Source organism: Zophobas morio, unplaced genomic scaffold, assembly GCF_036711695.1.
Source record: "Zophobas morio isolate AGI-343-1 ecotype UQ-CSIRO unplaced genomic scaffold, CSIRO_AGI_Zmor_V1 ptg000010l, whole genome shotgun sequence".
Lineage (NCBI taxonomy): Eukaryota > Metazoa > Arthropoda > Insecta > Coleoptera > Tenebrionidae > Zophobas > Zophobas morio.
In genome coordinates, this window is record NW_026972115.1 from 2199263 (window position 1) to 2225196 (window position 25934).

At 35.2% G+C, this 25934-nt stretch overlaps 3 protein-coding genes across 3 annotated transcripts; 1 reads left to right on the forward strand and 2 right to left on the reverse strand.

Annotated features, from left to right (window-relative positions):
- Window positions 1-7704: 7704 nt before the first annotated feature.
- On the reverse strand, window positions 7705-8571 carry LOC135125977 (uncharacterized). Its single transcript, XM_064051764.1, has 3 exons — window positions 8488-8571; window positions 8324-8434; window positions 7705-8270 (listed from the first exon to the last, which is right to left on the reverse strand). The coding sequence occupies exons 1-3, from the start codon at window positions 8506-8508 to the stop codon at window positions 8103-8105; spliced, it is 300 nt and encodes a 99-aa protein (XP_063907834.1). The 5' UTR covers window positions 8509-8571; the 3' UTR covers window positions 7705-8102.
- A 13173-nt stretch (window positions 8572-21744) lies between these two features.
- LOC135125978 (zinc transporter ZIP3-like) lies at window positions 21745-23015 on the reverse strand. The gene has a single exon (XM_064051765.1). The coding sequence runs from the start codon at window positions 22888-22890 to the stop codon at window positions 21745-21747; it is 1146 nt and encodes a 381-aa protein (XP_063907835.1). The 5' UTR covers window positions 22891-23015.
- Window positions 23016-23101: 86 nt separating this feature from the next.
- On the forward strand, window positions 23102-25024 carry LOC135126435 (cilia- and flagella-associated protein 53-like). Its single transcript, XM_064052484.1, has 6 exons — window positions 23102-23281; window positions 23334-23743; window positions 23793-23955; window positions 24003-24539; window positions 24585-24797; window positions 24848-25024. The coding sequence occupies exons 1-6, from the start codon at window positions 23174-23176 to the stop codon at window positions 25022-25024; spliced, it is 1608 nt and encodes a 535-aa protein (XP_063908554.1). The 5' UTR covers window positions 23102-23173.
- Window positions 25025-25934: the final 910 nt, after the last annotated feature.

Genomic DNA, 25934 nt, shown 5'->3' on the forward strand with positions numbered 1-25934 from the left:
ATGGTTTCCTTTGTTGTTTCACGTTCGTACGTGGAATATGAATTGTGTTTATAATAAAATTTATGTTGCTGAACTATCAAGCAATTTTATTTCTGTACCTGAAGCGGAATGAATGGAGAAATAGTACTTTCAAAACGTGAAATGTTGAAGTTTAATCGAAAACTGATCAAAGATATTTTTTCCTTACCGATTTTTCCGGAGAAATGCAACGTTTACCAGTTCCGCCAAGGCGCCGAATGAGGTTATAAAATTTCAACTAACCAATACCCGGCTCAGTGGTTGTTTTAATGTAACACGTCATCTGAGTCTGATATTAATTCGCGGAAATCATCACAGCGGAATTTCTCCCAAAACGTGGTTTAAATTACAACTAATTTCTCTAAATGCGGAAGTTGTAAACCGCCTTTTATTAGTTGGGCGAATTTTGTACTTCCAGACCAGTCAATTGTAAAACAATCATTTTTGCACAAAATATTAGCACATTTTTGGTAACACCACATAAATGGTCAACGCACTGGCAACTAGTTATCGCCTGTTTCTTGCACATTTTTATCGCAAGCCACAAAAACAAGTACAGGGACACTTTTAACATTTGGTGGGTTTTATTACAGTTTTATAAACTATCAGTAAAAATATGTTTTAGGACATTTTTCGCTTCGAGTTTTTCTAAAGAAAATTTCTATTCGGGGAATTAGAGCAACAAAAACTAAGAACAAACGATGATTAAAAGAAAACATTTGTTTGCGTGTTGGAGACGACATATTTTATTCAACATACCGAAATACATTTATCCATTATCATTGTTAATGAACGGACGAAATTTTCCCAGATATTTTTTTTAAATACATTTTCTATGACTGACATAATGATTCATGACTACGATTAATTGAGTGAGATACCAGACAAATTAGAGGTAGATGACATTTAACTTCATTAAGCAGCACCTTCACTGACTTAAATACCTTCAACTTCTTCAAAAATTTGACCTTAACCTCCGGATTTTCTCTCACGGAGAAAATTTCTTAGTTGGAATTTTGTTAATAACTACATTTTAATCGTTGGTCGGCCTCGGAATCGATATAAGACGATAATATCCGGAGTAAAATTAAAACGTTTGTCGGAACACAGATCCAATTACTAAAAAAATTGGTTGAAGGTTGTTTCGGTAGAACTTCCCTCGCCCCTGAAGTGCAGCGCAACCAGTGGGAAACAATTCTTTTTGAAACAATAATCGAAACATTGAAACACCGGAATGTTGGTAAAACGAGATATCGCGAAATGATGAAATTTTAAAAATTGAAAAATAAAAAAACTGAAAACCAAAAATCGAACAATCAAAAAAATATATACAATTTAAAGAGACGGAAAATTAAAACTCTAAAAATTTAAAATTCTAGAAATTGAAATGTTGAAAAATCGAAAAGCCGAAAAATTTTAAAACTCGAAGAACCGAGATGTTGAGAATTTGAAAATTCGAAAAATCGAAAAATTGAAACATGTATTATTAAGAAATTTAAAAATCGAGAAACAGAAACATCAACAAATCGTAAAATTCAAAAATTTAAAAATTTAAAAATTGACAAATCGAGATGCTGAAAAATCAAGAAAACGAGAAATCGGGAAGACGAAAGATCTAAAATTTAAAAAAATTAAAAACTGTAGGTAAAGTAGGTATCGAGAAATTGAAAACTCCAGAACCCAAAAATCGAAAAATCGAAACATTGAAAAAGTGAAAAACTGAAACATTGGGAACATGAGATATGAAAAAATCGCGAAATGGAAAAATTTTGAAATTGGAAAATTGAACAATCGAATAATCGAAACGAAAATTTCGATAAATCGAAACATTGAAAAATTAAAAAATGTCAAATTTAAAAAGTCCAACAATTCGAAAATCGAAAAACTGAAAAATAAAAAAAAAACTAGAAGTCAAGAAACCGAAAAACCTAAGATTTAAAACATCGAAAAATTGAAATGTTGCAAAATCGAAACACTGAAAAATTGGAAATATTGAAAATTAAAATACCGAAAAAGTTACAATTCCATAAATTGAAACATTGCCAATTTGAAATGCTGAAAAATTGAGATATTGAAAATTAGGAAAATCGAAAAGTCGAAAAATTTTTAAAATCGAAGAACCGAGATGTCGGAAAATCGAAGAACCGAGATGTCGGAAAATCGAAAGATCGAAAAATTAAAAAACTGAAACATTTACAAATCGAGAAGCTGAAGAATAAAAAACAACTGAGAAATCGGGAAGAACAAAAATCTAAAATTAAAAAAATTAAAAAACTGAACAAGATATCGAAAAACAGAATACTCGAGAAATCAAAAAATGCTAAAAATGAAATGTCCAAAAATTGAGAAATCGAAAAATCGAAAAGAGGAAAAATTGAAACCTCAAAAATCGAAAATTCTAAAAACCTAAAAAGACGAAAAATTAAAATTGCCAAAATTCGAAAAATCAAAAAAATAAAACACGAATTTAAAAATTTTAAAATCGACGTAAAGGAAACGTCAAAAAACCGTAAAATCGAAAAATTTAAAAAATTGAAAAATTGACAAATCGAGAAGCTGAAAAATAAATAAAAAACTAGAAATGGGAAAGACGAAAAATCTAAAATTTAAAAAATACAAAAACTAAATTAGGTATCCAACAATTGAAAACTCGAAACATTGAAAAATTCTAAAATTGAAAGGTCCAAAAATTGGGAAATCGAAGAATTGAAAAATTGGAAAATCGAAAAATCGAAAAAACATGAAAAGATTGAGAAATGGAAAAAAGGGAAAATCGGGAAACTGAACAATCGAATCGAAACATCGAAATCTCAATAAAATTGAAAAATCAAAAAAATGAAAAATAAAAAAACACTAGAAATCGAAAAATTGAAACGTCGAGAAATTGAAAAATGAAAAATCGTGAATTTGAACAATCGAAATGTCGAAATTTCAATAAACCGAAAAATGTAAAATTGAAAGATCGAGAGATTAAAAAAAAAAAATTAAAGGTCGAAAAATTTTGTATGTCGGAAAACCGAGAGGCCGAGAAATCAAAGTTTCGATAAATCGAAAAATTGAAAAATCAAGAAAAAACTAGAAATCGAGAAGTCATCTAAAATTTAAAAAATCCAATAATGGAAAAATCGAAAAATTTTAAATGTCGAAAAACTGGAAAATCGAAATATTGAAAAATTCGAAAATCGAAAAATCGAAACATCAAAAATCGAAAATTCTAAAATTCAATTAAAATTCCAGAAATTGAAACACTCCCGAAAAAGAATTCAGAAACTCGAAAAGTCCAAAAATTAAAAAAATTAAGAACCGCGATGTCAGGAAATCGAATACATATTCGAAAAGTTGAAAAAATAAAACGTGAATTAAAATTGACAAATTGAGAAGCTGAAAAATAAAAAAAACAAGAAATTGAAAAGATGAAAAATCTAAAATTCAAAAACTGAAAAACTGAAGTAGGTATCGAAAAATTGAAAACCCGATAAATTGAAAAATCGCAAAATTGAAAAGTCCAAAAATTTGGAAATTGAAAAACTGATAAATCGAAACATTGAAAAACTGGAAATCGAAAAATTGAAAAATCGTGAAATTGAACATTCGAATAATCGAAATGTCTAAATCTCAATAAATCGAGAAATCAATACACTGAAAAATCGAGAAAGTAAATATTCGAAAAATTTGCAAATCGAAAAATGTAAAATCGAAAGATCGAGAAATTGAAACAATAAAAAATTGCAAAAACAAAAAATTAAAAAGTCGAAAAATTTTGAAAGTCGAACAAATGAGATCTCGAGCAATCAAAATTTCGTTAAATTGAAAAATTGTAAAATCAAAAATTGTAAAATTTAAAAAATCCAAAAACTGAAAAATCAAGAAAAATCGAATTGGAAAAATCGAAAAATTAAAATGTCGAAAAATTGAAAAATAGAAACATTGAAAAATTGGAAAATGGAAAAATCGAAAAGAGGAAAAATTGCAAGATGGAGTAATCGAAACATCAAAAATCGAAAATTCTAAAATTCACAAAAATAAAATACGAATTTAAAAATTTAAAAATCGACGAAATGGAAACGTCAAAAAAACTGTAAAATCGAAAAATTTTAAAAACTCAAAAATTGACAAATCGAGAAGTTGAAAAATAAATAAAAAACAGAAATCAAGAAGACGAAAAATCTAAAATCAAAAAAAATCAAAATCTAAAGTAAGTATCGAAAAATTGAAAACTCGAAGAATTGAAAAATACCAAAACTGAAATGTATAAAAATTTAGAAATCGAAAAATTTAAAAATCGAAACATTCAAAAATTGGAAAATTGAAAAATCGAAAAAACATGAAAAGATCGAGAAATGGAAAAAAGAAAAATCGGGAAACCGAACAATCGAATAGTCCAAACGTCGAAATCTCAATAAAACGAGAAACCGATAAATTGAAAAACTGAGAAAATAAAAATTCGAAAAACGTACAAATAGACAGATCGATGAAACAATAAAAAAAAGAAAAATCTAACAATTGAAAAGTCGAAAAATCGAGAAATCGGGAAAACGAAAAATTAAAGTATCGAAAAGGAATCGAAAGATCGAAAAGCGGAAAAATTCCAAAGTCGAAACATCGAGACGTCGAGAAATCAAAATTTCGATAAATCGAAAAATTGAAATATGTATTAAAAAATTAAAAAATCGGGAAATTGAGACATCAAAAGTTCGTAAAATCTGAAAATCGAAAAATGCAAAATTTAAGAAATCCAAAAATCGAAAAATCTAAAAAATGAAAAATAAAAAAAAGAAGCTAGAAATCGAGAAATTGAAAAATGTAAAACTTGAAAAAATTGAAAAATTGAAAATTTGTAAAATCGAAAAATTTTAAATAGGGAAAATCGGAGGAATACCGAGAAATTGAAAACTCGCAACTGGAAAATTGAGAAAAATGAAACAGAAAAATTGAAACATGGAAAGATCGAGCAATCGAAAAACTGCAAAATCAGGAAATCGATGTATTGAAAAATCGAAAAACTAAAAATTTGAAAAATGTACAAACCGAAAAATATAAAATTGAAAGATCGAGAATTTGAAACAATGGAAGATTGAAAATATAAAAATTAAAAAGTCGAAAATCGAGAAATCGAAAAAACGAAAATTCAAAGTATTGAAAAACTGTAGAATCGAAAAGCTGAAAAATTTTAAAAGTAGAAAAATCGAGACGTCGAGAAATCAAAATTTCGATAAATCGAAAAATTGAAATATGTCTTAAAAAATCGGGAAATTGAGACATTAAATTTTCGATGTCAAATTTAAGGAATCCAAAAATTGAGAAAAATCGAAAAACTGAAAAATAAAGAAAAACACTCGAAACCCAGAAATCGAAAAATTTAAAATTAAAAAAAAACGAAGAACTGAAAGGTCGAAAAATTGAAAAATCGAAACATTGATAATTTGGAAAATCCAAAAATCGAAAAGGGGAAAAATCAGAACACCGAGAAATCGAAAAATCGAAACATCGAAAAATTGAAAAAATTAGACATCGAGAAATCGAAACATGAAAAGATCGAGCAATCGAAAAATTGAAAAATCAGAAATTTAAAAAATTGAAAAATCTAAAGCCAGGAAGTCGTAAAAGATCGAGAAATCAAAATATAAAAAAGTTGAATAACCTAAAATTTAAAAATTCGAAAAATTGTAAAATATAAAAATTGAACAGAAAAAAACCGAGAAAACGAAAAACGAAAATATTGAAAAATTGAAAAATCTAGAAATCGAAGTATCAAAAAAATTGAAAAATTCAAAAATCGATATATTGATTAATAATAAAAAAAATACGTTGAAAAATCGAAAAATAAAAAAAAAACTGAAAATTCGAAACTGAAAAACTGAAAAATCTAATCATTCAGAAGTCGAGAAAAATGGAGACGTCGAAAAGTCGAGAAATTTGAGAAGTGGGGAAATAAAAAAATCGAAAAATCGTAAAGTCCAAAAGTCGAGAAGTTGAAGAATCGAAATTTGAAGAATCGAAAAATTGAAAAATCTAAAAATTGATTAATCCAAAAAAAGACGTTGAAAAATCGAAAAATTGGAAACAACAAAAAACTGAAATATAGAAATTGAAAAATTGAAAAATTGAAGGTTTGAAAAATTTGAAAAACCCATAACTGAAATTTTGAAAAACTGAAAAATCGAGAAAGTGAAAAATCTAGAACTCGATAGTTGAAAAATCGAGAAATCGAAACCCGAAAATATCGAAAAATTGAAAAAAAATCAAAAAACTGAAAAATCGAAATTGAAAACTTGAAAAACCGAATAATGGATTGAAAAACTGAAAAATCGAAAAATTCAGAAGCCTAGAAATCGAGACGTTGCAAAGTCGAAAAATCGAGAAATAAGGGAATAAAAAAACAAAAAATCGAAAAGTCCAAAAATAGAGAAGTCAGAGAGTTGAAATTGGAAGAATCGAAAAATTGAAAAATCTCAAAACTGAAATATCGAAAACTTGAAAATCGAGAAATCGAAACCCGAAAAATCAAATATTTGGAAAAATGAAAAATCGAAAAGTTGAAAAGAGGAAAATCGGAAAATCGAGAAATCGAAAAATCAGAAATTTAATAAACCAAAAAATCTAAAACTAAGAAGTCTTAAAATGGAAAGATCGAGAAATCAAAATATAAAAAACTGTATAATCAAAAATTTAAAAATTGTAAAATATAAAAATCGAAGAAATGAAAAATTGAAAAACCGAGAGAACGAAAAACGAAAAAAGATCGAAAAATTCAAAAATCGAAAAATCGAGACATCAAAAAAATCGAGAAGTCGGAGAAACAAAATTTGAAGAATCCAAAAATTGAAATATCGAAAATTTGAAAATCGAGATATTCAAAAACTGAAAAATCGAAAAATCGATAGTTGAAACAGCAAGAAATCGAAACCCGAAAAATTGTATTTTTTTATAGATTTTGATTTTTTCCAAAAATCTCAATAATCAATTTTTGGAGGCGGGCATGAACTGATAAATTTTGATTAAACGATTTGCCATGTTTCCGATTACCTTAAAACGTTTGCAAGATTTGTTTCTAAAAATTTGGATGTCTAGAGTAAACACTAAACACGGATTCATAAACCACAAGTGGAGGAGTAGGTTATTTTACAAAATTTAAATAGCATTTACTATTTTAAAATTTGGAGAAGATCGGACAAATTTTCGTTAGCGTGTTACATGATAGTCATAAGATTCCTAAGAAACGGCAGACCTACTATTTCGTACTTTAGGGATCATGAAGTAAAAAATTTCGTTTTTCCTTCAAAAGCAAAAAAAATCTTTCGTTAAGTATTCACGTGAACGAAACATTCGACAGGATAATTTTTTAACGAAAATTACACCTTCAGTGTGTCATTAAATAATCGTTACACGGTGAAAATTTATTCGTAGAATTGATACGGATCAAAGCACTAAAAATAACCATGTGACAAAATGTGGCGGAATAACGATTTCGTACTTTCGTCCGTCCGGATTTTTTGTTATGATAATTCTTGCGTGTCCTGTCACTTTTGAAAAGATTTTTTAAGCATGAATCCAACTCCTAAATATCACGAACTGTCTTAAAATTCGTGGTTGTGTCAGACATTTAATTTTTTTTAATGCTCAACCGTTCACCACTAACTACGGTATGATTTTAGGGAAGACATTTAAGGAAATAAAAATACGAGCTTGTATATGTGTTTTATTAAAAAAACTCCCACCTGTTGTGTTCGTGACATATAAAATTCCCTATATTGTTATATATTCAATTCAGTTGTTTTCAATGTGTGGGTGTAAACGTGGTTGAAAAAGGAACAACACAAAGCTGACATTTTATTAACGATAAACAATCAACAAACTCCACAACACAATAATAATAAAGTTGTTCTAGTTATCTTATCAGTGTGCATAGCAACCATTTTATTAATCAGAAACATAAAAGACAAAAAATCCGAGGAAGCGCGAAGCACAGAAGACTAAAATTGGTCACCCTTTATCAATCAGTATTGTCTTCAAGCCAACGCAGGTAACTTGGGTACTTTAAACCCGTCGACGGACTTGTGCTTAGCCCGCCGACTTCTTAACTGCTATCCATCCCGGATTCCCGGTTGCATCCAGATGTATCCCGTCGCCGTCATGGAGCAAAACGCGTTGTAGTACCTTCCCGGGGCCCTGCAGAACGACCACTCCGGGCACTTGCACCTAAACAGACTCTGGAACTCCTCCTTGCATACCTCGTTCCACCAGCACGTCCTCTGGAACAAAGGGAACGTGAACCGGTTTAGACAACGGTTGCTGTTGATGGTACCTCGGTCAAGTATCCGCTGACGGATTGGTCCGAGATGCTCCTCCTGCTGAGGAACCGCTGCGAGCTTTGGGCGATCAGCAGGAACGGCAGCAGGATCAACAGGCAGTTATTCTGGAATCAGTCACGTGTCAAACAACGTTCGGGACCGGTAATGAGCGACTCACCATCGATGAGATTTTGTACATTTCTGTTGGTGTTTGTGTGGGTATTGATCGGGCCGCGACGGGGCGGCGCCATCTGGCGGAAGGCCGGAGATGATGGTGGTATTTATCTCGGGTCGTATTGATTACGCATTAATGAAATATTAAGTGATTATGGGTCATCGGGGTTCGGGTTAATTGCAAGATCGATAGGGTTTGGGTAAAAATAAAGCGGGTTTGGGTGACCGCTGGATGGACACGTTGCGAAATTAGTCGAAGGTTGTTTTGATAGAACTTGCCTGGGTTCTGAAGCACAGCCCAACAAATTTCGCTTCTTTAGAAAATTTTAACAAAAGTTTTTCAATTTTTCGATTCTTTATTTTTTCATTTTTTCAAATTTTCTTTGTTTTTTCAATTTTTCGATAGTTCAATGTTCTGATTTTATAATTTTTTTGTTTTTCGAATTTAAATTTTCTTCAATTTTTCGATTTGCAATTTTACACTTTTCCATTTTATTTTGTTTCTTCAGTTTCACCATACCTAATTTTTCGAAATTCAATTTTTAAATTTTTCACCGTTTCGATCCGTTTCGGTTTTTTATTTTTTCAATTTTTCGGTTTTTCAATGTTTCGATTTTATCATTTTTTTTTACAAAATGAAATGCTGCAATTTTTGGATTTTTAAATTTTTCACTTATTTTTTTAATCTTTTTTTAATTTTAGATTTTTCAGTCTCTCGATTTTTTAACTTTTCGGTTCTTCAGTTTTTGATTCGCAATTTTCCTAGTTTTCATTTTAAATGTGTAATAATAATTAGACTTTTCCGTTTTTCAATTTTCGGCTTTTTAAAATTTTGGATTTTTCGAAATATCGGTGTTTCGGTTATTCTTTCTCGATTTTTTCATGTTTCGATATTTCAGTGTTTCAATTTTTCAGTTTTTCGAGTTTTTGTTTTTTCATTTTCTCGATTTTTCAATTTTTCCATTCTTCAGTTTTTCATTTCTTCAAATTTTCGATGTGCAATTTTTCGTTTCGGTTTTTTAATTTCTTCACTTTTACAAGTTTTCGATTTTTTTGTTTTTCCAATTTCAATTTTTCTATTATTTGCTATTTTACAGTTTTTCATTTTTTTTTGTTTCTTCAAGTTCACTATATTTAACTCTTCGAATTTCGATTTTACAATTTTTCCCATTTTCGACTTTTCAATTTTTTTTTTTTTAAATTTTTCGGTTTTTCGGTGTTCCGATTTTATCATTTTTCCTTTTTACAATGTGAAAATTTCCAGTTTTTGTTTTTTTTATTTTTTCGGTTTTTCAAATTTTAGTTTTTAATTTTTTTTTCAATTTTAGATTTTCAGTTTTCTGGCTTTTTCAGTTTTTCGTTTCTTCAACTTTTGATTTGCAGTCTTTCTAGTTTTCACTTTAAATATGTAGTAATAATTAAAATTTTTAATTTTTTTCTCGATTTTTCGGTTTACACATTTTTTGATTTTTTAGTCTTTCGATTTTTGAATTTTTCGATTTCGCCATTTTCCGTTATTTCAGTTTGGGGTTTTTGAATTTCTCGATTTTTACTACTATTTTTACTATTACTATTCTATTTTTTGATATATTAAATTTTAGATTTAAGTAATAATTACAATTTTTTTTTTCGATTTTACGATAATAATAATAATAATAATTTTATTCTACCCTTTAGCATACAATATAAGTACATTGGGTCGTCAAAATATTACATTTAGAAAATACAGACACACATACAGATTTCTGAGTTTTAGATTTTTCGGTTTTTAAATTTTTCGATTTTTCGATTTCTCGATGTGTTAATTATTCAATTTTTCCATGAGTGGATTTTTGGGTTTTGCGATTTTTCAATCTTTCGATTTCCCAATTCTTCGTCCTTCAGTTTTGTAATTTTTGCATTCCTTGATTTTTCAATTTTTTTATTCTTCAATTTTTTATTCTATTTTTCGATTTTATATATCTTTTTATTTCTCGATTTCTCGTTTATGGAATTTTCAGTTTTTCGATTTTTCAATTTTTCGATTTTTCTATTTTCCGATCTTTTGGTGTTACGATTTCCCGATTTTAAATTTCTTTAATACATATTTAAATTTTTCCATTTTTCGACATGTTTCGATTTTTCATTTCTGCAGTTTTTCGATTTTTCGTCTCTTCTATTTTTAGATTCTTCAATGTTTCGATTTCCCAATTGTTCGTCATTTCAGTTTTGGGATTTTTGAATTTCTCGATTTTTCAATTTTTCGATTCTACAATTTTTTATTACTTTATTTTTCGATTTTTTAAATTTTAAATTTTTTTGTTTCTCGATTTCTCGTTTTTGGATTTTTTCATTTTCTCGATTTTCAATTTTTCAGTTCCTCGATTTTTCTAATTTTTTAATTTCTCATTTCGTTTTTTATTTTTTTTCAATTTTTCGGTCTTTCAGTGGTTCGATTTTTTAATTTTTAAAACTAGAAATTTTATTTGGAATTTTTAAATTTTCAGTTTTTCAAATCCTTTCCTTTTAATTTTTTTTTTCAAGTTTAGATTTTCAATTTCCCGTTTTCTTTAATTTTTCGATTCTTCAATTTTTTATTACTATATTCTATTTTTTGATTTTTTAAACTTTAGGTTTTACTAATAATTACAATTTTTATTTTTTTTCGATTTTACGATTTCTCAGTTTTAGATTTTTCGGTTTTTAAATTTTTCGATTTTTCAATTTATCGAGATTTCGACGTTTCGGTTATTCGATTGCTCAGTTTCCCTATTTTTCAATTTCTCGATGTTCTATAAATTTTTCAATTTTTCCATGAGCCGATTTTTCGGTTTTTCGATTTTTCAATTTTTCGTCCTTCAGTTTTGTAATTTTTACAGTTCTCAAGTCGATTTTATATATTTTTTATTTCTCGATTTCTCGTTTTTGGATTTTTCGGTTTTTAGATTATTTAGTTTTTCTATTTGCCGATTTTTTGGTGTTTCGATTTCCCGATTTAAAAATTTTTTAATACATATTTAAATTTTTCTATTTTTCGATATCTCGGTTTTTCGCTTTCTAAAATTGTTCGGCTTTCGATCTTTCGACTTTTTCGATTTTTCATTTCGTCATTTCTTCGATATTTCGTCTCTTCTAGTTCGATTTTCCGATTTTCAATGTTTCGATTCTTCAATTTTTTGATTTCCCAATTTTTCGTCACTTCAGTCTTGGGAATTTTGAATTTCTTGATATTTCAATTTTCCGATTCTACGACGCTTTTTACTTTATTTTTCAAATTTAAAATTTTTTATTTCTCGATTTCTCGTTTTTCGATTTTTTTAGTATTTCGATTTTTCAATTATTTAATTTTTCTATTTTCCGATTTTTTGGTGTTTCGATTTTCCGATTTTTAAATTTTTGAATACTAATTTCAATTTTTCGGTTTCTCGACATCTCGGTTTTTCCCTTTTTAAAAATTTTCGGCTTTCGATCTTTCGACTTCTCGATTTTTCAAGTTTTCGATTTTTTAATTATTCATTTTCTCGATTTTTCAATTTTTCAGTTCCTCGATTTTTCTATTTTTTAATTTCTCATTTCTTTTTTATATTTTTATTTTTTCAATCTTTCGGTTTTTCAGTGGTTCGATTTTATAATTTTTTCATTTTCGAAACAAGAAATTTTATTTTTGAAATTTTTAAGTTTTCAGTTTTTCAAATTTCAACCTTTTAATTTTTTTTTTCAAGTTTAGATTTTCAGTTTCCCGATTTTTTTAATTTTTCGATTCTTCAATTTTTTTATTACTATTTTATTCTTTGTTTTTTTAAATTTTAGGTTTTACTAATAAATTACAATTTTTATTTTTTTTTCGATTTTACGATTTCTCAGTTTTAGATTTTTCGGTTTTTAATTTTTTCAATTTTGTAATTTTTTGATTTTTCGGTTTGTAAATTTTTCGATTTTTCGATTTATCGAGATTTCGACGTTTCGGTTATTCAATTGCTCAGTTTCCCTATTTTTCAATTTTTCGATTTCTTGATGTTTTAATTTTGCAATTTTTCCATAAGTCAATTTTTCGTTCTTCAGTTTTGTAATTTTTGAATTCCTCGATGTTTCAATTTTTCGATTCTTCAATTTTTTATTCGTTTTTGGATTTTTCAGTTTTTATATTTTTCTATTTTCCGATGTTTTGGTGTTTCGATTTCTCGATTTAAAATTTTTTTAATACATATTTCAATTTTTCTATTTATCTACATCTCGGTTTTTCGCTTTCTAAAATTTTTTGGCTTTCGATCTTTGGACTTTTTCGATTGTTCATTTCGTCATTTTTTCGATTTTTCGTCTCTTCTATTTCGATTTCCCGATTTTCAATGTTTCGATTTTTCAAGTTTTCGATTTCCCAATTTTTCGTCACTTCAGTTTTGAGATTTTTGAATTTCTCGATTTTTTTAATTTTTCGATTCTACAATGTTTTTTGACTTTATTTTTCGATTTTTTGAATTTAAAATTTTTTTATTTTTCGATTTATCCTTTTTGGAGTTTTTAATTTTTCGATGTTTCAATTATTCGATTTTTCTCTTTTCCGATTTTCCGATTTTTAAATTTTTTAATACTTATTTCAATTTTTCCATTTCTCGACATTTCGGTTTTTCGTTTTTTAAAATTTTTCGGCCTTCGATCTTTCGACTTCTCGATTTTTCAAGTTTTCGATTTTTTAATTTTTCATTTTCTCGATTTTGCAATTTTTCAGTTCCTCGATTTTTCTGTATTTTAATTTCTCATTTCTTTTCTTATTTTTTCAATTTTTCGGTTTTTCAGTGGTTCGATTTTATCATTTTTTCATTTTTAAAACAAGACATTTTATTTTTGGGTTTTTTAATTTTTCGGTTTTTCGAATTTCAACCTTTTAATCTTTTTTTCAAGTTTAGATTTCCAGTTTCCCGATTTTTTAATTTTTCGTTTCTTCAATTTTTGATTTGCAATCTTTCTAGTTTTCATTTTAAATACATACATATGTAGTAATACCTGTGGGTTGAGTTACCTATCAGGCGCGTCCCCAGTGTTGCGGATAGGGGGAGACCGGCATTGTCTGGGGAAGGGGGGTCTGGGGAGGGCGGATATGCCCCCGGGAACTAAACACTCTTGGGGGTGGTGGAAGTCCGACCTGGATTTTTCCCTTCTCCAGATATGTAGGTTAGGGCTGAGGCTCGTCTTGCCTGGACATGCCTTGGTGGTTGTCGGCTTAGACGGCCGCGAAGGCGGTTCAGTAGAGGAGGGCTGGAAATAAACGTGCCCCCCCGGGATTAAACCCCTGGTGTGGGGTCGTCAAAACAGCCCCGCGGACAAGCTCCCGCGTGTTTGTGCCGTGCGTGGAGACCCGTAAGGTGGGATGAAGGAATCCTGGAGGTTGAGCCCCCCTTGGTGCAGTGTGTCACCAAGGCTGGGCAACACGCCTCTTTGGCCTGGATTTCCACCAAAACGGGAGGTCGAGACTAACCCATCTCAGATCAATCGGCTGTGTCGTCGGGTCAGACCGCCGACAGGGTGAGTCCTTGGGGGAAGTGTAGTCTGAGCACGAGTAGCCTCACTAGTTGAGGCTGCGTACTGCAGGATGAGCTTCCCTGGGGGCTATATCCTTCTGCTAGCCCTGACGTCGAAGTTCGGCGTCCCCTTGTTGGACTCCGTGGTGGGTGGGGACGCAGGAGGACGAAATCAAAATCCAGATTATGGAAATCGAAAACAATAAAAAAACCACTGAGGAAGTGCCTTCGGGTGCACCTCAAACAGGAAACCCAGCCAATGTGGGGTCGCAGCCTCCTAGGAGGAAGCGAATCTGCGGGGCTGAGGTAAAAAGGCGGAGGAAGGCTCGTTTGCAGGCGGAGGCGGCGAATACCGACCCGCCGAAACCGGGTCCATCCTCCTCCGGGATAAACCTCAAGGGTAAAGGGCAGGCTACGATAGCCAACCCTAAACAACCCGCGGGGAAAAAGACCTCAGGGTCAAAGAAGAGAGTGAGGTCTTCAACCTCCACACCTCCGGCAGCTGAGAAGCAAAAGAGGATGAGGAGGCAGGAGACTACCTCTAGAGAACAGAGCTACAGGGAGGCGGCTGCAAGTCATCTCCGTGTAGCTGTGATTGATGTGCAGCATCCACTTGGTAAGCTGACTGCTGGCCAGGTGGATATAGTACAAAAGGGCCTGATGGGAGCGCTGGACAGGCAACTGGACCAGTGCTTGGCATCGGGTAGACAAGCAGCCACTTTCAGGGGCATGAAGTACACAGGGGAAGTCCTAAGGATAACCTGTGAAGACGAGTTGTCCCTGAAATGGCTACAACAAACAGTGCGCTCCCTAACACCCTTGTGGGAGGGCGCACAACTTAACGTGGTCCCCTTGGCTGAGCTACCAAGGCTGGTGAGGGCGACCCTGTGGATACCGGGACCACCGGTGGATGCAGGAGTCGTACTTCGCCGCCTGGAGGGTCAGAACCAATGGGCCCACGTCAAAAAATGGCTTCTTTTCCATCGCGAGGCCAAACCCGAGGCTGCCTCTCCAGGCAACCTCTTTGTGTTTGGTCTTGGGATGGAAGAGGCCAAGATAATCAGGGAGAGAGAGGGCAGAATTAATTATATGCTGTCCTCTTTCAACCTGAAACTCAAGGAGAACGAGGCGTCGGCTCAGGAAGGGCGGACCCCTATGGAAGAGGTAGAAACCCCAGGGGATGAAGCCTCTACCAGTGGGGGCGGGCCCGCCTGAGAATGTGCCTCGTGTCTCCTAGGACAATTATGGGATTTTTGGTTGCAGAGATGGCGCTGCAGCAGATAAATTTCATTCAGATTAACCTGCAGCATTGTCGCATGGCGACGACTGTTTTGTGTCGTCGTCTAGACAAGATGCAGAACACTATAGCAATAATCCAAGAACCATGGATTGTAAAATCCAGGATCGCAGGGTTGAGCAATTTAAATGGCACTGTTGTTTCAGGTACCACAATAGAATCTCCAAGGACATGCGTCTACATTCCGAGGAAAATCAAAGCCGTCCTCCTACCTCAGGTCAGCTCCAGGGATGTGACTGCGGTAAATGTTAAGTGTAACATAGGAAGAGGCGAAGAGCAACTGGTAATAGCATCTGTGTACTTACCACAGGGAGCACAGGAACCATGTCCAACATGGGAAATGGCGAACTTGGTGGAACACTGTGATACCGGAAATATAAACCTCATCATCGGTGCCGATGCGAATGCCCACTGTCTGTTGTGGGGGAGCAAAGACACTAATGATAGAGGAAGAACACTAGCTGAATATCTTTTATCAACAAATCTAGAGATTCTCAACCGAGGCTGCGAACCAACTTTCGTAACATCACGTAGTCAGTCAGTAATAGATATTACACTGGCTACATGGGATATCTCACAATATATAATGGGATGGCACGTCTCTAAAGAGGCGTCAGTGTCAGACCATAGATGGATCATGTATACATCAAAATGTATAGACATGGAGATAAAGACGTACAGGAACCCTAGGCTGACGAACTGGGCTTTATACAACGAAGAACTGGACGACAGACTGGGGACCTCCGTGCAGTCTATACCAACGGAATACATTTCGACAGAAGACATAGAGAAAACCTTGACCATTATCAACGACTCTCTAATGTCAGCGTATGAGAAAAGTTGCCCCCTAAAGAAGGAAGGTCTGGGCAAAGGTACACCATGGTGGAACCGAAGGCTCAGCCTACTTCAATCGGGGCTAAGAAAACTTTTCAATAGAGCAAAAAACACTAAGAAAACTGAAGACTGGGAAGCCTATAAAGAGCACCGGAAAGAGTTTAAAAAAGAATTAAGAAAGAGGAAACGGGAAACGTGGAGATCCTTCTGCAGCGACATAACGTCGACTGCTTCGGCCGCAAGGCTGAAGAGAGTTCTCTCGAAGGACCACACACATCAACCAGGTTTCCTAAAGAAAGAAGATGGCACCTTTACAGCCACCTTAGAAGAGTCCGCAGAACTTTTGCTGCAGACCATGTTTCCAGGCAGCACACGGACTACCTCCCATTCCAAAAGGGATGTAGTCGGTACTCAACCTTCCCCGAAGGACTGGGCGCTGGCTGCAAAGGTAGTCACGGAGGCAAGACTGGAGTGGGCAGTGGACAGCTTTTCCCCATACAAATCTCCAGGAGTTGACGGTATTTATCCCGCCCTCCTGCAGAGGGGAATGAGCAGACTACGCCCTATTTTGTTGCCAATGCTTCGGGCGTGTCTGGCTTTCAGCTACATACCGAATGCATGGCGAAAAGTAAAGGTTATCTTTATACCTAAGCCAGGACGACAAGATTACACCTTGGCTAAATCCTACAGACCAATTAGCTTAACATCATTCTTGCTGAAAACGCTAGAAAGACTAAGCGAAAAAGAGATTCGGGAGACTGCTTTGAGCAAGCAACCTCTACATCCGAACCAACATGCCTACATCCAAGGAAGATCCACCGATACGGCCCTACACACAGTTGTAAACCGTATAGAGTGGGCGATGGAGAACAAACTCTTCACCTTAGGAATGTTTTTGGATATTGAAGGAGCGTTTGATAAAACGACCTTCAAAAGCATAGAACTAGCCCTACGAAAGCACGACGTGGACCCCACCCTAAGTAGGTGGGTGGCCAGTATGCTGAGGAACAGGGAAGTAATGATTAATGTAGGTGGCACTGAGATCGAGGCTGTTGTAGACAGGGGATGTCCTCAGGGAGGAGTTCTCTCTCCTGTACTGTGGGATACTGTCGTTGACAGCCTGATACGACGCCTCAATGATCTTGGCTACCACACAATTGGATACGCGGACGATCTAGTCATTCTGCTAACAGGAAAAAACGCAGATACATTATGTGAGATAATGCAAGCTGCAGTAAAAATAGTCGAGGAATGGTGCAACAGACATACCCTCTCCGTTAATGGAGAAAAGACGAAACTAATCCTGTTCACCAGGAAAAGGAAAATTGGCACACTACAGATGCCAAAAATATTTAACACAACGCTTCAACTTTCGGACGAAGTCAAATACCTGGGAGTTGTATTGGACTGGCGACTGAATTGGAAGAAGCATGTAGATGATAAAGTAGAAAAGGCACGCTCGGCTCTCTGGCAATGTCGTAGGGTGGTGGGAAGGTCGTGGGGTTTAAATCCCAAGATCGCCCTTTGGATCTACACGGCAATAGTCAGACCGATGCTGTGCTATGGAGCTTTAGTTTGGTGGCCCAGAGCCAGACAAAAAACAACAGCCCTGCAACTTGAACACGTTCAGAGAATGGCGTGTCTCAGTGTTACAGGAGCAATGAGGACCACTCCCACAGCGGCTCTGGAGACTCTTCTTTGCTTAGCACCTCTCAACCTTTACATAGAGGAAGCGGCAATGACGACGTCTCTAAGACTTCACTCTCTGGGAGTATGGAACAAGCAAGGCCGCACAACGAAGCACACTCGGATCTTAACGGAGGCGTTCAACAGAATACCCTTGTTGAGGATGGGTTGTGACCGAATGGGCACAAAATTAATATATGAGAAGACATATAGAATATCAATGAGTGATAATTCAGAAGGACGAGCCGACATAGATATCTATGTCGATGGTGCCAAAACAGATAGTGGTTCAGGAGCCGGCATCTACTCCGAACAACTGAACGCACAAATCAGTGTACCTCTCGGCACCCACACGTCTGTCTTACAAACAGAATTGATGGGAATAATGCTGGGAGCTAGAATCATTGCTGAACGTGAAATCGGCAACAAATCAATACGCATACTTACTGACAGCAAGTCTGCACTACTAGCCCTGGACAGCTGTATGGTTCGATCCGGGCTGGTTTGGGAGTGCAGACAAACGCTAAAGTATGTAACGCAGAGGAATAGAGTGGTACTTTGTTGGATCAAAGGACACAGTGGCAACGAAGGAAACGAGAGGGCAGATGAGATGGCGAAGCGAGCCGCGCGTATGCCCTTCTGGGGACCCGAACCGGCAATCACGCCTTCGGTCGCCCTCTCGAACGAACTCGTAAAGCAATATACCCATAGACGCCATGAGCAGATATGGGCGACGTTGAGCAGCTGTCGGCATAGTAGAGCTTGTATGGCGACACCAGACCGTAAGTTGACAAAATTTTATCTCTCACTTTCAAGGGACAAACTGCGTAAACTGGTAGGATTCCTTACGGGACATTACCAGTTTAACAAACATCTACATACGATAGGGGTAGCAACAGACCCAATCTGTCGTGGATGCAATGAAGAAGAGGAAACAGCTGAGCACATTCTTCGTGAGTGTCCAGCCCTAGCCTCCTACAGGGAATCCATACTAGGGGACATCTGGCCTAGTATGGCAAATATCAGGGAGTTTCCACCCTCTGCATTACTCAAGTACATTCAAGCAGTTGGATGGCTTGACGAGTAGAGGAGCGGGAAAACACCCTGATATGGACTTGGGGAAGGTACAATGGGCCCAAAGGCGAGGCCTAAGTGCCGGCTGGCTACGGTCAGCCCCCATAAATTAAGAATCCAGAATCCAGATATGTAGTAATAATTACAATTTTTATTTTTTTTTTATTTTAGGATTTATCGAGATTTCGACGTTTCGGTTATTCCATTGCTCAGTTTCCTGATTTTTCAATTTTTTGATTTCTCGATCTTCTCATGTTTGGATTTCTCGATGTTTCAATTTCTCAATTTTTCGGTTTTTCGATTTTTTTTTTCTATTTTTGGATTTTCCTATTTTCAATGTTTCGATTTCTCAATTTTTCGTCATTTGTGTTAGGATTTTGATATTTCTAGATTTTGCAATTTTTCAATTCTTTGTTCTTCTATTTTTCGATTTTTTAATTTTTAGATGTTTATATTTCTTCTTCTTTTTGACTTTTTAATTTTCCCATTTTTAATTTTTTTAAATATAATTATGTATACTTCAGTTTTTCGATGTTTCGAATTTTCGATTTGTTGACATCTCGGTTTTTCGCTTATTAAAATTTTTCGGTTTTTCGATCTTTCGACTTCTCGATCCATCAATTTTTCGATATTTTCATTTTTCGTTTTCTCGATTTTTCAATTTTTCAGCTCCTCGATTTTTTTATTTTTCAGTTTGTCGAATTTTTAAATTTTAGATTTTTCAATTTTTTATTGTTTCGATATTTCGATTTTATGACTTTTCTGTTTTGGATTTTTCGGTTTGTAAATTTTTCGATTTTTAATTTTTCAATTTTCCAGTTTTTTAATTTTTCGATTTTTCAATTGTTTTGATTTTTCATCTTTTCGAATACAAAAAATTCGAAAGTTACAAAATTGTGAATGCAAAAATTTAAAAAACAAAAAAATATAAAACGAAAACTCTGAAAAATTTAAAAATTGGAAAACAAGGACTTGAAAAATTGAAGAAACGACAAATTGAAAAATCTAAAGATTAAAAATTGAGAAACTTAAAAATCGAAAAAGTGCAGACTGGAAAAAACGAAGTATTGTAAAATTTAAATATTGATACATAAATATTGTTGGCATTTTAAAATTTTTTAAACATATATTTCAATTTTTCGATTTTTCGATTTTCTAACATCTCGGTTTTTCGTTTTTTAAAATTTTTCGGCTTTTCGATCTTTCGACTTCTTATACTTATTATAATGAATTTTAGATTTTTAAATTTTTTATTGTTTCGATTTCTAAATTATATGTAGATATTTCGATTTTATGACTTCTCTGATTTAGATTTTTCGGTTTGCAAATTTTTCGATTTTTAATTTTTCAATTTTCCAGTTTTTCAATTTTTTGAATTTTCATTTTTTTTGACTTTTCACCTTTTCGTAAAAAGTAGAATCAAAAATGAAAAAACAAAGAAATATAAAACGAGAAACTTAAAAATCTAAAAATCGAAATACTGAAAATTAACGAAATCGGAAAATCGGATCATCGAGAAATCCAAAAAATGCAAAACTGAATAATTCAAAAATTGGAAAATCGAGGATTACATAATCAAAATTTGAAAAATTTAATAAGCGAAAAATTATAAAATCGAAAGAAACATTGAAAAAATAAAGGAAACGAAAAACGAAACATTGTTATATAAAAATCGAGAAAAGGGTAAATAAAAAAATGAAAAATCAAAAACTTGAAAAATTCAAAAATCGAATAATTAAAAATAATTCATAAATTTTTTGGGAATCAACTTTGATTAACGATTTACGATTCTGACGATAACCTTACGCGTAGGAAGCAAAATCGACTTCTGATGATTTTTTTTATGTAATTACTGTACTGTATTTTATCTGTTAGTCTATATCGTAACGACAACATGATGAACGCTAATTTGAGTATCAAAATGACATACTTTATCAGACTATTCAGACTGATGAGTACCATAATGAAATCCATGATCTAAATAAAACAAGGCAAGTGAAAGCAAACCCTAGGATTTTGTTGCCGTTGCTCTTCAAACTAACATGGTCACACTCGAAGAAGATTTATGTAGGAATTAGTTAGAAAAGAGGCGAACACTTCCAGAAACAATGGCCAGTAAATTTAGGTTGAAATTAAAACTTTAAAGCATAATCAATAAGTATTTTATCAGATCGGTCATTAATATTTAAAAACTTTTTTTTACACGAAAAATCCATCCATAAAAAATAATTCGACAAGTTTATTGTTTTACAAAGCCGTTCCATGTCCTACATTAAAGTGCAAATGTCCTGGGCCGAATTCATTACCCTCAAAGCTTTTAACAACACGCAACTACGATGTCTCTTAAGAATATTATATTACCGACACAAAATTAGATAATTCGATAACACAACAATAATGAAGTAACCAAGTTTATCATCCATTAAACACGACATTAATAAATGCATACAAACAATCCAATAACACGAAAAACCTTTCGTTTAATGAAGTCCCCAAAGTAACCATTTTTAACCAGTCTTTCTATTTATAGCGTCTTTGAATTTTTAATAAAAATCCCAAACCAGTAATTGTCTCAGACCACCTACCATCGCCCGAAATAGTTTCGTCTATTAAAAATACACAGTATGTGAAATCGATTACCTCAGTGACATACTTATCTAACTTTACATTTTAATGGAACCAAATCCCACATTTGTCATCTTCCATAATTCCCGAGTACCGCAAACTAACATTAACCTCGACCTCCACGTCGAATAATCGATCCTGATTAAACGACTTCGTTCTCGATAAAAAGAGCAATTTTAATAAATACGAGTTGCAACAATAACAACAAATGACCACCCATTCTTAGAAAAATACACTTTATTTAATCACTCTATTCTATGTACATTTCAGCACACTGAAGTACCGCCATTAGGACAAACCCGCTTAGAATACAAATCGCCCTTCGTAGAACCCACGCCCTACGCTCCTTTTCTCTATTTAAAACTTCAAAGAACGTTATGTACAAAATAGTACCAGCCGACAAACCTTCCAGCAGTACCACCGCCGTCGACTTGGCTTGAGTGTTCATATTCGCGTTCTGGGTTATCAAAAGCCCCAACAAAACACCCACTGGACTCGTGAACGAGAGAATAGAAACATGAATCATGATCCTCTTCAGCTGGGTTTTCGCCAGTACTAACTCCAGACTGATGTAGAAGAGAATCGTCGCGGAGTGGATTGACACCGCTATGAAAAGGTACCAAATGTTGGCAACTGAGTGTTGGAGGCCTATAGCAAGTCCTTCGAAGAAAGCATGCAGGGATAGCGCGATCACCACGAGGAGATAGCGCACGATTTGTTGCTTGCTTTTGGCTTCTTTTTCCGCTTCTTCCTCCAGAGGTTCCACTTGCTCTAGTTCTTCGTCTAGATCCAGCGACTTCTGGTGGTTCTTTTCGTTCTCTTTGATCACTTCCGTGGTCACACTGTACGTGTCTGACACATTGTCGGCTTTCTCGTTGTATACGTCGTCTTCTATGATGAAGGCACTCTTGGGTGGTACCACTTTGACTTCAGATGCGCTTTCTATGGTAAAGGCGTTCTGTGGTACGACTTTGTTGGCAGAAGTCGGAGTTGACACTTTACGTTTAGCGTCGCAGTCGTCTACTCTCGTGACGAACCAGTGCGAGAACTCCTCGACGAAGTACACGAAGAAGAACCCTAACGAGATTGTCATTTGTGACAACGGGTACTCCGTGTTGATGTTGCCGAATTTCTTCAGTTCTTCGACTGATGTGTACACATCGGGCATCATGTGGAGGAAACACGTCGCGAAGAGAACGCCTCCACCGAAGGACTGGCATAGCGCTAGGGTACACATGACCTGTTGATGCCTCTTTTTGTTGATGAAGTGTCCCGAGTCATCCTGTTCTTCCCAGTGCAACAACACCTTGTACAGTTTCACTGGTAAAATCCCGAAGAAGAACCGGAGGATGCCGAACAGAGCGGCCACTAGGATTTTCGTGGATGTTATATCCATGGTTCGGGATGGGTCCTCATGGTTCGCGCCGCGCTGGGTGACTGAGAGCGGGCACGTTGTGGCTGGTCAGGCGCATGGTAAATTCGACCCATCGCAGGTTGATGGATAGGGTGTCGGAGTGTTGTTGCTCGCACACGAGGGTGCAATTAAATTCGATTTTCGCGTGGTGGGGGTCTCTATGGTAAATATTGATTTAATAGAATAATAGAATAGTAATGTCAAGTTGTTGAGATTGACAAATCTGCGATAATTGTGCGTTTTTCGAGTTTGTGAGAGAAACGAGATGTTTGGAGGGGCTTTGGAGAGGCCTAAGTATGTGAAGAGGTTGAGACCGAAGCCGATGACGTACGATATTCAACTACCGAATATCGACCCGGGGAACTACGCCCATGTAAGCACAAACTCAATTCGTTAAATAGTTTCTTAAAATTGTGATTTTCCAGGTGGCTCGAGCTCCCAACACCGACTTCCATATCAAGTGGTTGCACTACCGCCAACGTACCCACGACGCCGGCGCCGAGCTACTAGCAGCCGAAGCCAAACGCCTAAACAAAGAAAAAACCACCGCCAAATACGATAAGCACAGCGAGAAAACCGTCTTCCAAAGGAACATCCACGAGCGTTTCAAACAAAAGCTGCAAAAATACGAAGACACAATCCAAGTCCGCCGCAATAAACTCAAGCTCTTGCTTTGTGCAGAGGAGCAAGAATTTATCCGGGAAACCATCACTCAAGGACAACAAGGACTGGCTTTGAAACTAGAAGAAATGAGAATGAACGCCGTGAAACTAAAGGCGCAACGAGAAGAAGAAAGGATGAAAATAGTGGAGGAGAAACGCAAGCTGCAGTACCGGTAAGTGCAACTACCGCGGTGGTACCACTTTTAATTTTTTCCAACCAAGAAACGAATGTAAGGACATCCGACCCGAAATCGTGAAGCAAAACCTCATAGACACGAAGAAAACGCAGCTGCAGCAGATAAAAGAGAACGAAATGCGAAGAGAGGCGGAGAGGGAGCTCAACAGTATGTGGTACGACCTGATGGTGAAGGAACAACAAGCTAAAGTACGTTTGGTCAAGTCGTACCCAAATACTCACTCTTGTTTTTTTAGGCTGAAAGCGAAATGCAAACCTTGCTGAAGAATCACCTCACCCAGAAAGAAACTATGCAGACGTGGGAGAAACAAATCCTCGGCAAGCAACTCCTTAAACAAGAAGCGGGAAAAATCGCCGTTGAAGACCGTTTAGAAATGATCAAACTCCAGGAGGAAATCAAGCTCGAGCAAATGGAAACCCTGGAGTTGAAGAAACGAAAACGCGAACAAGTGGCGAAGGAGCTCAAGGAGCAGATTCTCCTCCAGGAGAAGTACATAGCGCAGAGGAAAACCGAAGAGGACGCTCTAAATAAAGCTATGGCTGAGTTGGCGAGTCGCGAGATCGAGCGCGAGGTGCACGGGATTCAAGTGACCACGGCCAAAGCCAGGCGCGAGGCTGCGATTTATCGCCAACACTTGAAAGAGCTAGAGGAAGAAAGAAAGAAGGAAGATGAGCATTTGAGGAGAGTGTTGGCAGAGCACAAGAAGTTAGTAGAAGAAAAGCAAGAGGAGGCGTACTGTAAGTTGAAGAGGGCGAAGGAGGAGCTGCAGAAGGTAGGTGGAGCCACGACACGATAAAATTGTAGTTGGTTGTTGCAGAACGTGTTGGCCGAGCGGGCACAACAATTAGAGTACAAGAAACAAGAAGCTGAGAAGCAGTCGAAGTTGAAGCAAGCCGAGAACGAGTTGATTAGAATGACGTGCGAGACCAATGAGAGGTTGCAGGCGGAGAGTGACAGATTGCAGGCGGAGCAAGTGAAGGAGTACCGGGAGGAGTTGAAGAGGCAGATGGAATACACGAATGAGAAGAGGGTAAGTGGGCGGGATTTCAACTATGTGATTTGTTGGTGGTTTTTTACTAGAAATTGGAAAAGGAGCAGCTGCAGCGAGACTTAGCAGAGACTTATGCCGAAGAGGAACGTCGGCGACAGTACATCTTGGAGTTGGTGAGGGCACAGGCGCCAGAGCACGTGCATCCTTTTCGACGTGTTTTGACTAAGCAAACGTGTCCTTGTACCAGTCCGACTGACAATAAATAAAGTATTTTTCATACAAAAGAATTGTTTTATTCCACCTTCAAACTTTTCTGGTAGCTCAAACATTCGTTGTTTTTTTTAAGAACTAGAGGAGACAAGAAGCTGGTGGAGGAAAAGCAAGAGGCTGCATTGTAAGTTGAAGAGGACGAAGGAAAAGCTGCACAGGTTAGGTGGAGCCAGGAGAATTTTTTGTCTTCTGAAATAAGAACTAAATCTTGTAGCATACGATTAGCGCCTTTTTTTTTCTTTTTAACAGCCTAGGTTCTATTAGTTTTCATTCTCATTCTACCGAATAATTAACCCCGCCCACCCACCACGCCTCCATTTCACCAACTTCTTTTATTTATTGTAAAATGGCAACTGAATTCTATTTTGACAAACGGTAGAATCTAACATTTAAAACAAGGTCGAAAGTGGCCCCGCCCACCCACCCCTATTCTGTTTTGGTCAATCATGTTATTGGCACTGCGAAAGTTGAATAAATATTTTTTTAATACAATTTTTCTTATAGTATAATATTGCTTGCTTATAAAAGACTCTGTGGAAAGAAATTAAAATTAGCCACGCCCACCCATCCGTATAGCATATAGTATAACAAAAAATTACGATTAGCGCTGTCTTTTCTTTTTTTAACAACCTAGGTTCTATTAGTTCCCATTCCCACTCTACCGAATAATTAACCCCGCCCATCTAATATTCCTCCATTTCCGTGATTCATTTTAAGTTTTGCTTTTGCTATTATGGGGCGGAGCCTAATTGCAAATTGAGATTTCCTGATACAAATTTACCATTTTAAACATGTCTTAAGTTTCTTGTTCTGAAAAGACGACTATTAAGAAAAAAGGCAAAATATAAGCCTCAATTGTGATGATTTTTTCAAACATCGAGAGCCAAAGGAGCGGAATTTAACTGC